The sequence below is a fragment of the Bufo bufo genome, chromosome 3 (assembly GCF_905171765.1).
Source record: "Bufo bufo chromosome 3, aBufBuf1.1, whole genome shotgun sequence".
NCBI classification, from domain to species: Eukaryota; Metazoa; Chordata; class Amphibia; order Anura; family Bufonidae; genus Bufo; species Bufo bufo.
In genome coordinates, this window is record NC_053391.1 from 441,394,593 (window position 1) to 441,407,947 (window position 13,355).

A 13,355-nucleotide genomic window follows, 5' to 3' on the forward strand; every position below is an offset into this window, starting at 1 on the left:
GAAGTCACTCCGGTCATCACATGGTCCTTCACATGATCTTTTACCATGGTGATGGATCATGTGATGACCGGAGTGACGTCACCACAGGTCCTTTTCCTGCACACAGCTAAGATGAAGACAGAAGAGAAGCCGGGCTGCGCGAGCAAGTGGATTAAGGTGAGTTAAATTCTTTTATTTTATTTTTTTTAACCCCTCCAGCGCTATTTTACCATGCATTCTGTATTCAGAATGCTATTATTTTCTCTTATAACCATGTTATAAGGGAAAATAATAATGATCGGGTCCCCATCCCGATCGTCTCCTAGCAACCGTGCGTGAAAATCGCACCGCATCCGCACTTGCTTGCGGATGCTTGCGATTTTCACGCAACCCCATTCATTTCTATGGGGCCTGTGTTACGTGAAAAACGCACAAAGAGGAGCATGCATGCATGAAAGGGGCCTTAGGATTTATGTTAACACTTGATGAGAAACCCATATAAGATTTATTTTATAAGATTATCCTGGGTTTAGGGTATAATGTTGAAATTCCTAGGTTAGGATGTTTATTGTTGCCACTTTTTTTTTATTTGGACCTTTGTTAGTTTTTCGGGTCTTCATAGCTTAAGATTACTTTTCAGCACGTCCCTCCCTAAGGAGTGTTTTTTATCTCTGGTATTCAATCTCTCTATGGTGCTGTCATGGGTGAAGGGAAAAATAATAATTACACTTAACGGTAATTGGATTTTCCAGACCCCCATGACAGCACCCCTCTAATTCCCTCCCTGGTGCTTATGGTTGATGAGAATTGTTTCTGTCTTTCAAATAAAAAGGAAGAATGAGGTTATAGGAACTCTATTTTGTACGGCTCCTATTGATCTACTCTGGAATCAACACTGAGGGAGGAAGTGGGTGTTCACTTTTTGATTGCTCTGGGGCTTCCTGTCCAGTTGTGGGAGCAGATCCATCTCTCTATGGTGCTGTCATGGGTTCTGGAAAATCCAATTACCGGTGTAAGTGTAATTATCATTTTTCCAATGCGACAAATAGCATATCGGGAAAAAGGGTCAAAATGGCCAATTTGCCATTTTTTCATTGTTTCTCTTACCCCCAAAAAATTTAATAGAATGTGATTCAAAAGTCACATACACACCAAAATGGTATCAATAAAAACTACAGATTGTCCCGCCAAAAAATGAGTCCCCACACAGCTCAGTAGATATAACTATAAAAAACGTTATGGGGGTCAGAATATGGTGATGTTCTAAAAACAAATTTTTTGTTCAAAGTTTAAATGTATTTTTACACTATTAAGACCTAAAAATAACCTATACATATGGGGTATTGTTGTAATCGTACTGACCCAGATCGTTAAGTGCATGGGTCACTTTTGCCTCAAATGGAACGCAGTGGGAGCAAAACCCGTAAACCAGTGGAGGATTTGCTTTTTTTTTTTTTTTTTTTTTCAATTCCACCCCATTTGGATTTTTTTTTACTGCTTCCCACTACATTGTATGCCATAATTAATGGAGGCATTAGAAAGCACAACTTGCCCCACAAAAAATAAGCCCTCTTACAGCTATGTGAACGGGAATATAAAAAAGCTATGGCTTAAAGAATATAGGGAAGAAAAAAAAAAAAAACTCTGGTATCCTAAGGCCCCTTTCACAAGGGTGTCGCGGAAGAGGTCCGGATGCATTGCGGGAAACCCTCGCGAGTGCGCACGCAATTTCAGTCAGTTTTGTCTGCGTTTGCGTTGTTCTGTTTTTTCTGCTCGAGTGCAAAGCATTTTAATGCATTTTTCACGCGCGTGATAAAAAACTGAATGAACCCGGACTTTTTCACTGAAGTTCGGGTTTGTGTTCGGTGTTCTGTAGATTTTATTATTTTCCATTATAACATGGTTGTAATGGAAAATAATAGCATTCTTTAAAGGGAGTCTGTCATCACATTTTCACCTTTTTAACCCTTCCCATAGCTTTCTAGCAGCATTACAGTTGATAAAAACTTTACCTTTATAAGCAATCGTGGACTTATAAAACTGGCAAAAATCATCTTAGTAGGATATGCAAATGAGGGCTCGCAAGTGCCCAGGGGCGGCGTCAACCTCGTTGGCTGGCTAACTTTGTGGTGTTTTCGCGTCGTTAGCCGGCGCATGCGCATTAATTACTGTGATGCCGTACCAGGAACGGACATCACAGTGCGCATGCGCCGGCCGATGGACTCAGCGCGCGGGATCTCGGCGAGAAAAGAAGTAAGAAGATGGGCAGGCAGAGGGAAAGACTGGGCGGGGGGGAGCGGCGATAAGGCAGAGCTGCCTGGGCACCTACGAGGTTGACGCCGCCCCTGGGTACTTGCGAGCCCTAATTTGCATATCCTACTAAGTTGATTTTTGCCAGTTTTATACAGTACAGACCAAAAGTTTGGACACACCTTCTCATTCAAAGAGTTTTCTTTATTTTCATGACTATGAAGGCATCAAAATATGAATTAACACATGTGGAATTATATACATAACAAACAAGTGTGAAACAACTGAAAATGTCATATTCTAGGTTCTTCAAAGTAGCCACCTTTTGCTTTGATTACTGCTTTGCACACTTTTGGCATTCTCTTGATGAGCTTCAAGAGGTAGTGCCCTGAAATGGTTTTCACTTCACAGGTGAGCCCTGTCAGGTTTAATAAGTGGGATTTCTTGCCTTATAAATGGGGTTGGGACCATCAGTTGCGTTGAGGAGAAGTCAGGTGGATACACAGTTAGAATTTGTATTATGGCAAGAAAAAAGCAGCTAAGTAAAGAAAAACGAGTGGCCATCATTACTTTAAGAAATGAAGGTCAGTCATTCAGCCGAAAAATTGGGAAAACTTTGAAAGTAAGGGCTATTTGACCATGAAGGAGAGTGATGGGGTGCTGCGCCAGATGACCTGGCCTCCACAGTCACCGGACCTGAACCCAATCGAGATGCTTTGGGGTGAGCTGGACCGCAGAGTGAAGGCAAAAGGGCCAACAAGTGCTAAGCATCTCTGGGAACTCCTTCAAGACTGTTGGAAGACCATTTCAGGGGACTACCTCTTGAAGCTCATCAAGAGAATGCCAAGAGTGTGCAAAGCAGTAATCAAAGCAAAAGGTGGCTACTTTGAAGAACCTAGAATATGACATATTTTCAGTTGTTTCACACTTGTTTGCTATATATATATATATTATATAATTCCACATGTGTTAATTCATAGTTTTGGTGCCTTCATAGTCATGAAAAAAACAAAACAGCTGAACGCAATCGCAGACAAAACTGACTGAACTTGCTTGCAAAATGGTGCGAGTTTCACTGAACGCATCCGGAGCCAATCCGTCACGCTCGTGTGAAAGAGGCCTAAGGGTTAATAGAACACCATGCAATTAAAATATTATTATTATGTCCCTGTCCATAATGGTCATTTTGATTTATGGGTTATAGTTGCTGGGAATGGGACTAGCAGCTGTATTAGTGTATCGTGGCATTTTTTATTTATTTTTTGTATATTTGTGTGTGTATATACAGTGAGGAACAGAAGTATTTGAACACCCTGCGATTTTGCATGTTCTCCCACTTAGAAATCATGGAGGGGTCTGAAATTCACATTGTAGGTGCATTCCCACTCTGAGAGACATAATAAAAAATCAGAAAATCACATTGTATGATGTTTTAAGAATTTTTTTGTCTTGCACTGCTGAACATAAGTATTTGAACACATGAGAAACAGCAAGAATTCTGTCCCTCAAAGACCTGTTACTGTGCCTTTAGAAAGTCCACCTCTACTCCACTGATTAATCTAACTTAGTAGCAACTGTCTGAGCTCTTTAAAGACACCTGTCCACTCCACAGTCAGTCAGATGCCAACTACTACCATGGGCAAGACCAAAGAGCTGTCAAAAGACACCAGAGACAAAATTGTAGACTTCCACAAGGCTGGAAAGGGCTACGGGGCAATTGCCAAGCAGCTAGGTGAAAACTGTTGGAGCAATTGTTAGAAAATGGAAGAGGCTAAAGACGACTGTCAGTCTCCCTCGGACTGGGGCTCCATGCAAGATCTCACCTCGTGGGGTATCACTGATGATAAGAAAGGTGAGGAATCATCCCAGAACTACAAGGTAGGAGCTGATCAATGACATGAAGAGAGCTGGGACCACACAGTTTCAAAGGTCACTGTCGGTAGAACACTATGCCGTCATGGTTTCAAATCCTGCATTGCACGGAGGGTTCCCCTGCTCAAGTCATCACATGTCCAGGCCCGTCTGAAGTTTGCCAATGAGCATCTGGATGATCCAGAGGAGGCATGGGAGAAAGTTATGTGGTCAGCTGAGACCAAAGTAGAGCTTTTTGGTCTAAACTTCACTCGTCGTGTTTGGAGGAAAAAGGATGAGTTGCATCCCAAGAATACCATCCCTACTGTGAAGCATGGGGGTGGTAACATCATGCTTTGGGGGTGTTTTCTGCGAAGGGGACAGTATGACTGACTGCACTGTATTGAGGAGAGGATGAATGGGGCCATTTATAGTGAGATTTTGAGCAACGACCTGAAGCACACAGCCAGGATAACCAAGGAGTTGCTCCGTAAGAAGCATATGAAGGTTCTCGAGTGGCCTAGCCAGTCTCCAGACCTAAATCCAATAGAACATCTTTGGAAGAAACTATGTTGCTCAGCGACATCCCCGAAACCTGACAGATCTACAGGAGATCAGTGGAGGAGTGGGCCAAAATCCCTGTTGCAGTGTGTGCAAACCTGGTCAAGAACTGCAGGAAACGTTTGACAAAGGCTTCTGTACCAAATATTGACACAGATTTTCTCAGGTGTTCAAATACTTATGTTCAGCAGTGCAAGGCAAATAAATTCTTTAAAAATCATACAATGTGATTTCCTGAATTCTCTCTTTTTATTCTGTCTCTCAGAGTGGGAATGCACGTACAATGTGAATTTCAGACCCCTCCATGATTTCTAAGTGGGAGAACTTGTAAAATCGCAGGGTGTTCAAATATTTCTGTTCCTCACTGTGTGTGTGTGTGTGTGTGTGTGTGTGTGTGTGTGTGTGTATATATATAAATTATTATTTATTTTATTTTTTTTTGTCTTTTATATTTTATGGATCTCACCAACCACTGTGTCTTTCTGTATAAATGAAGATGCTTCTAGTCCATTTACCAGTATAGGACTGCCGCTGTACTTGACTATCTTCGAGAGTCCTATTGACTTTGGAGCAATCATGTGCATGCTCGACCATAACTCCATTCTAACAGGGCACACAGGACCCCTGTTTTCTTAATTGCTGGAGGTACTTGGGGCTGTGTGTGGTACTATGATTTGGCCCTTTCAAATGAACACCACTAAGCTGCAGTACCAGACAGAGCAGCAGGACTGATGGTTGTTACTGTGGTGCAGTGCTCCATATCTGTATTCCCTTTGTTGTACTTATTGGGGTTCCTGTGTGTAAGATCCTGTGCCAGTCACACAGGACCCACCGGTGTATGTAAAGCCTGTAAAAAACCTTTATAAATGTATTGCTAGGATAGGTGCCAGAGGTTCGACTACCACCAATCAAGTGAACCAGAGTGCTTAGTAAGAGCTGTGGCCCATTCATTGTAAGGAATAGAGTAATGGAAGTTACCCCCATCACCCCCCCACACACACACACCACACACACACACACACACTGACTTGTATGAAGGGGCTAGTTGTCTGATTCAGTTAATTAGATTAGCCAGTCCACTTCTTCATTGCAGCAGATGTGGTGACCAAGAAGGGGAATGGCCTAGCTACTAGACCACCAGCCCCCTACCCTTCAAACATATCACCAACCAGACCTGGAGCTTCTTGTATAACAAGACAGCCACTGAAAAGGATGATGTAAGCAACTTTGAAAGATAAAGCATTTATTAGGATTGCAATTTTTTTACACAAAAAAAAACCTTCAACAATCGGACAGCCCCTTTAACAAGACTTTGGATTAAGAGATGTTGACAACACCAGAAATTTTGAGTAATATACTTAATGAATATACAGTAGTGTAGTGTCAAAGCCTATCCCCAGTAACATCCTTTTTCTGCCTTGACCAGATTCCTATAGCTGATACAAGGGGAGCAGCTTCACTCGGAGGGGAATGAGGCAAATGAATTAGCTGAATCTATCCATCTGATTTCCATCACCCAAGAGTGGGCGTTCAGGGTCTTTCAGCCCCCAGACACTGTAGCAGATCTCCTAGACCACCAAATTCATGGTCTGCCTTTAGGATAGATTGTATAATATTAGATTGGGGAGTTTCATCTTTTGAATGGCACAAAGCTGTTAAGCCCTGCTTCACAGCTATCAAATGTATAGCGTTTTTCAGTAGGAACAGCATCTGGACCCGTGGAAATAATGGGGAGGTTACCATGCTGTCTCTGGCGCTATAGCACCCTCAAACAGTTTATTGGGAAGGGGTTGAGAGTTGGACCCCGCCAATCTAATATTGGCCTATCCGAATTATAAGGATGGATACGTTCTTCCAGTCTTTTTTGTTTGTCTTTTTCATTCCTTCCTTCCAAGAGCCCTAACTTTTAATTTTGCCGTTGACAGTCAAATATTTTTTTTTTTAATGGGCCTTATTTAATGTACTATATGATGTATTGAAAACATTTCAATAAAATTCTTTGACAATAGCAAAAAAATGCCATTGCCATTGTTTTTTTTTTTTTTTTTTTTTTTTTTTGTTCTTTGGAATTCACTGTTTGCTCTAACTGGCATACTAACTTTATTCTGCAGGTTAGTATGATTATACAATACCAAGTTTATGTAAAAAATTTTGTTTTACTATAAAAAATTTTTTTTTAAATGTACTGACTTTTTTTTTTCATTGATGGAGCTGTTTGAGATCTTGTTTTTTTTTATGGGGTAAGGGACTTTTTGATCACCCTTTTTGTTAATTTTTTTAATTAAAAGTATCTGTCAGCAGATATGTACCTATGACACTGGCTGACCTGTTACATGTGCGCTTGGCATCTGAAGGCATCTGTGTTAGTCCCATGTTCATATGTGCCTGCATTTCTGAGAAAAATAGTTTTAATATATGCAAATGAGGCTCTAGGAGCAACAGGGGCGTTGCCATTTACTCCTAGAGTCTCAGCTCTCTCTGCAACTGCCGCACCCTCTGCACTGAGTGAAAACATCATCACTCCAGACCCTGCCAATCACAGTGCAGGGCGGTCATTGCGCAAAATAAATAGTTATTTTTATAGTTTGGACTTTTACAGACACAACAATACCAGTCATGTTGTTGTTTTTTATATTGTCTTTTACATGATAAATGGGCTAAAGTTTTTTTTTTTTTTTTTTTAAACTGATATTTGTGTGTGTGTGTGTGTGTGGGGGGGGGGGGGTTATACATTTTATATTGTAGACATTTTATTATGTAATGGTATACTTAAAAAAATATATATAATGATGTTCCCCACTAGGGCATTTGAACATGCAGTGTAATACAGGGCCATCATGTCCCAAGACAGCACTGGATGGTTGGAGATAAGTTGGCAAAGTTTTTTTTTTTTTTTTTTTTTTTTTAACTTGGATGCCATTACATTATATTGCATATTTACAGAATTGCTTGCATTTATATTACAAAGTATTACGTTGCACACTTTGGGGCGCTTTCACATCAGCGCTATTTATTTCTGTTCTTCTGCTCAGTTCTAGGAGCAGAAGAACGAAAATAACTGAAGTGGCAGATTTGCACATGGCTGACAGGAGCGGAGCCTAAGGGTCATATTGACTATAATGGGATCCTCAAGGTTTCCATGCAGAAGAGCGTTTTTTAGTGGGGGGGGAGTGGGGGGGGCGGAAGTTCCTCAATTCAAGACTTTTCAGTCCGCTATTTTTTTATGTGAACGTAGACTAAATATGTTGCACTAGTCAAATACAGCCAACCGTATGTACAACTTTCCTGCGTTGAATAGTAGGTAGTTTTGTTGTGTGCGTGTGGGGGCGTTCACAAGGACAGCAGTGAACCTGACAGATTGTGGAGTCAGCAGTTCCTATTGTGATGTCTATCAGTAGTGCGGCCTTAGGTTTTGGGCGTGTAATACTCAATATAGTAATAAAGTCAGATGTTAATCTTCTGATCTCTGATAGATGACACGTTTTTGGTTACGTTCTGATTGTGTATGTAAATTTGTTCTTTTCTTCTGTATTCCAGCCCAGCGATTTTTCCATTTCACTAAAGGCATCAGGAAAAAACAAGCACTTCAAAGTGCAGCTGGTGGACAGTGTCTATTGTATTGGACAGAGGAGGTTTAAGAGCTTGGACGAACTGGTGGAACATTACAAAAAAGCCCCCATCTTCACTAGTGAACATGGCGAAAAGTTATATCTGGTGAAGGCACTGCCGTGACGTCAGACTGCTCCGCGGCCTCGCTCACACTGGCCTCTCAATCTTCAAGCCTTAGTTCTGAGAAATGACTTCCAGGGAACAGAGAGCCATCATTACAAAGGAAGCAGTCTTAATAATACGGGCTCCTCTGATCCCACAAACACTCTGACATAGTACTTTTATCTTTTTTATTTGTATATCCGTTCTGTCTTTTCTGTTTGTAAGTCATCTTGCCCTCAGGTTGAAGACCTCACTCAAGTGACCATTGTAAGCACTCACTGTCAGGCCTTGGTTGAAGGCCTCCTATTCTGCACATGTTTACAGTTCATAGCTAGGTATGACTAGCCCGAGGAATAGGGGGCAACTTGAAGCAGTGTTAAGAAACGCTATATTATTTTTTTTTTAATCATATAAAAAGAAAAATCTTTATTGAAAGATGTTAGGCACAACGACATGCACTGAAGCTGCAGCAAATAGTAATAATAATGTAGACATGCTGTATCGGTAGTGGCTGTGAAACTTGTAGCCTTGTTGCTTACCAGGCTAGGCTGTAGAAACACTCTCTACACTGTACAGTGCTCTGCCACCTCCTCACCTCTCCGCACAAGTATCGTGGCAGCATATCTCAGAACGCCCTGGTAACATGATTGTAGTACATAGTGTATTTGGTAAAATAATAGAAAGTTCATAAGCAAGTTATTTAATTCCAAGTTCTACATGAAAAGTAACCAAATGTGCCATCCTCATTTTTTTCTATGCCCCATCCCCTGCCTGTTCTAAATATACAATTAAGTATTTAATTATAAGAGTAAAATTTATGTGTAGCTGTCTATGCTAATACAGACAAATAAAATTTTGTTTTTTGAAATGTTTGTGGCGCATGTTACAATATTATAGTGGTAAAATCTGTGTATTACCACCACCGTGCCCATGCACCCAGTATATGCCAGGAGTGTACTTCTGGCATATGCTGGGCCGGTAAGCATCAGCAAACCTTTTACACTACACTTATCAATGCTTAGGGCCACCTTTGTAAAAAAAAAAAAAAACTTATTTTTAGCTTATTTTTTATTTTTTTTCTACATTGGGAGCCTATGGGTGGTGTATGCCACTGTATAGTAGGATACATCACAGATTTAAGTCAGAGCTATACGTAAGGAGATCATCCCAAAATATACCTCCAAAGCGGCCTCGCAACGAGATGTAAAGAGATCCTGAATTAAAAAATCACATGTTTTTTTTCTTCTACCTTTATGATTAAAGATAGACTCATGATTCCGGTTAGGCGCCGTTCCCAACATGGTTTGTGGTATATGCCTGGTGTGTCCTTTTGGCATATGTCTGAATTGTATAAATCAGTACATGCTTTTTAATAGTGTTGAGCGAACTTGTGTGTTAAGTTCGGCGTCTAAAGTTCGGGTTATCGAATCGCGTTATGGATTCCGCTACCACGGACCATAACGGAATTTAGAATCCATAACGCGATTCTTCGATAACCCGAACTTTAGACTCCGAACTTAAAACACAAGTTCGCTCAACACTACTTTTCAATACATAGGGATCCTGCAAAAAAAAAAAAAAAGATTATTCTTTTAAATATTTTTTTTGTACATTAGGAGTTAAAGGAGTTAACCAACACTAACAAATGTGCCCCCTTCCCCCCCATATGCTGGGACCCTCACACTGTTTATACTTACCTGGGTCCCCGCACCGCCGCCGCTGCTTCTACCCGGATGGAAACATCTGGGTTTGGGGGCGGGGAGCAGCCAAAAGCAGGCGGCAACGGGGACGAGCCTTCCTAGCATCAAACCCCCCCCCCCCAACACTGGATGTTTTCATCGGCGCATGGGGAGAAGTGACTGTGCAGGGACCAGGAGCGGTGTGGGCAGCCAGGTAAGTAGAATCAGTGTGGGGGGCATTTTTTTGTGTCGGATTACCCCTTTAAGCCTCCTGCACACGACTGTATCCGTTTTTGCAGTCTGCAAAACTTGGATACAACCTGTGTGTGTTCTGCACGTTGCGGATCGACCGTCCTGCCCACTGTTAGAGATGCCTATTCTTGTCTGCAACATGGACAAGTATAGGACATATTCTCTTTTATTTTTTGCAGGGCCGTGGAACAGAAATGAATGAGTTCGCATCCGATCTGCAAAAATTTCGGATCAGATATGAACCAAAACTCCAGTCGTGTGGCTGGAGGCCTTAATGAGTGATGTATAGAATAGTATAGCTCTGATATATACCTTCGGTATATGTAATATATAGATGGATATAATGTGCGTGCTCTAGGTCCCTCTGTTCTTTGCAGTCCAGATTCCTAGGTCACATTTTAACACTCTCTTGTAAGATGTCACTCTGACCATTCAAATCTCACAAAGCTATGGTGAAAACTTGGTTGTGTCCCTACTCAAGGAGGTGTGCCTCATATAGTGTAAGAAGCTGTTCTCCTTACTGCAGTATATAATACTGTGTACAGGTATTTTCTGGTATTCGTAGCCATGAGTCCTACCAAAGTGCTGTTGCTAGCCGTCATTTCCCTGGTCTACCTGACTTCATTTAGTAAGTACATTTTAATATAATTTTTGGTTTACGATATATAATATGCCATGTTCCTTTAGTAATTGGTTAGAACATAGAATGTGTCGGCAGATAAGAACAGTTTGGCCCATCTAGTCTGCCCAATATACTGAATACTATGAATAGCCCTTGGCCCTATCTTATATGAAGGATGGCCTTATGCCTATCCCATGCATGCTTAAACTCCTTCACTGTATTTGCAGCTACCACTTCTGCAGGAAGGTTATTCCATGCATCCACTACTCTCTCAGTAAAGTAATACTTCCTGATATTACTTTTAAACCTTTGCCCCTCTAATTTAAAACTATGTCCTCTTGTAGCAGTTTTTCTTCTTTTAAATATTCTCTCCTCTTTTACCTTGTTGATTCCCTTTATGTATTTTAAAGTTTCTATCATATCCCCTCTGTCTCGTCTTTCCTCCAAGCTATACTTGTTAAGGTCCTTTAATCTTTCCTGGTAAGTTTTATCCTGCAATCCATGTACCAGTTTAGTAGCTCTTCTCTGAACTCTCTCCAAAGTATCAATATCCTTCTGGAGATATGGTCTCCAGTACTGAGCACAATCAGGGGCGTAACTAAAGGCTCATGGGCCCCGGTGGAAGAGTTCAGCTTGGGCCCCCCTTCCCTCAGTGCTTTGTGTGTCTTCTTATGCGGCACAAGTGTCTTTGGGCCCCTTCAGGCTCCTGGGCCCGGTAGCGACTGCTACCTCTGCACCCCATATAGCTACACCCCTGAGCACAATACTCCAAATAAGGTCTCACTAGTGCTCTGTAGAGCGGCATGAGCACCTCCCTCTTTCTACTGGTAATGCCTCTCCCTATACACCCAAGCATTCTGCTAGCATTTCCTGCTGCTCTATGACATTGTCTGCCTACCTTTAAGTCTTCTGAAAGAATGACCCCTAAATCCCTTTCCTCAGATACTGAGGTTAGGACTGCATCACTGAGTTTATATTCTGCTCTTGGGTTTTTACGCCCCAGGTGCATTATCTTGCACTTATCAACATTCAATTTTAGTTGCCAGATTTTTGACCATTCCTCTAGTTTTCCTAAATCCTTTTCCATTTGGTGTATCCCTCCAGGAACATCAACCCTGTTACAAATCTTTGTATCATCAGCAAAAAGACACACCTTACCATCGAGGCCTTCTGCAATTTCACTGATAAAGATATTAAACAATATGGGTCCCAGAAAAGATCCCTGAGGCATCCCACTGGTAACAAGACCTTGGTCTGAATATACTCCATTAACTACAACCCTCTGTTGTCTGTCCCTCAGCCACTGCCTAATCCATTCAACAATATGGGAGTCCAAGAACCTAGACTATATCATCATAGCTGTTGGGCTCTAGTGCTCTTCTGCTTACCTCATGTTTCTTACAAGTAATTGAAATAGATTGATTTTGGTTGAATTATTTTTTTTTAAACCATCAAATCTAAGGCATGCCTTTGGGTGAATTGACACATGGCGGATTTGCTGCAGATTTGCACAGAGGATTACAATACAAGGCCAGTGGATGAGATTTGACAAATACTGTGGTGCTTTTCTGCATGCTGCAAAAATGTTAATCGGCAAGATGCTCATTCTGTGGCAACTTTTTTAAAGGCTTGAATCACTTCCACTGTAGCAGGGTTGAAATTCACACCAAAATTGGCAACTTACCATACTAACTATAAATTCTGTCATTGGACTGTGGAGCCAGATAGTCTGACGCCCAGTGGTCAGGGTCAGGTATGTTTTTGATGAGCAAAACAAGATGCTTGGTTCAGTAAGCATGTATGAACAAATCTGAAGAATATTCTCTGTCACTGTCTAGCATGAATGAAGAATGTCCTTGCATTGCATTTGTAGAGGAGCGTATTGTTTAACTAATGAAGCCAGAGGTATGCAGGATAAGGACTGTGACGTAGGTATTCACATCAGCTCTGCTCAGTTACATTATGATTTCCCTGCTCTGTGAATAAACTATCTATTAACCATGGCCATACCCTGAGCAGAAATTTGAGGTTTTATACAATGGAAGTTTCCCCTTTCTGGACAAGAAAACATTGCATGTGGTGTCTTGTCTAGCTGCAAGAGACCTCTGTCAAAAGGAAGCTCACATAGATGTGAACATGGGCTAAAAATTATGTGTAAGTGGTTATTTATACAGAGATGATTATCCTCCTCCAGAGCCTCCTCCACGATGCTTTCCTCATTGATGCATGATTCTTTATCTCTTCCTTATTTCTTCTTTTGACTTTCCTTGTCAAATCCTTCACTCCGGTCTCCAAGACTTGTGCTGCATTTGTACTTTTATGATCTCACCTGCCGCTAGGACAGTGGTGGCGAACCTATGGCACGGGTGGCAGAGGCGGCACTCAGAGCCCTCTCAGTGGGCACTCGCGCCCTGGAAAAAGTCTATGGTGTACCAATATGCCTTAGAATT

At 41.5% G+C, this 13,355-nt stretch overlaps 1 protein-coding gene across 1 annotated transcript in view; it reads left to right on the plus strand.

Annotated features, from left to right (window-relative positions):
• The window catches only part of NCK2 (NCK adaptor protein 2), a 36,522-nt gene extending 27,328 nt beyond the window's left edge, over window positions 1–9,194 (plus strand). The window contains exon 4 of the mRNA XM_040425052.1: window positions 8,179–9,194. Coding sequence (XP_040280986.1) covers window positions 8,179–8,373 — 195 coding nt within the window. The 3' untranslated portion in view covers window positions 8,374–9,194. The remainder of the gene's footprint in view (window positions 1–8,178) is intronic.
• Window positions 9,195–13,355: the final 4,161 nt, after the last annotated feature.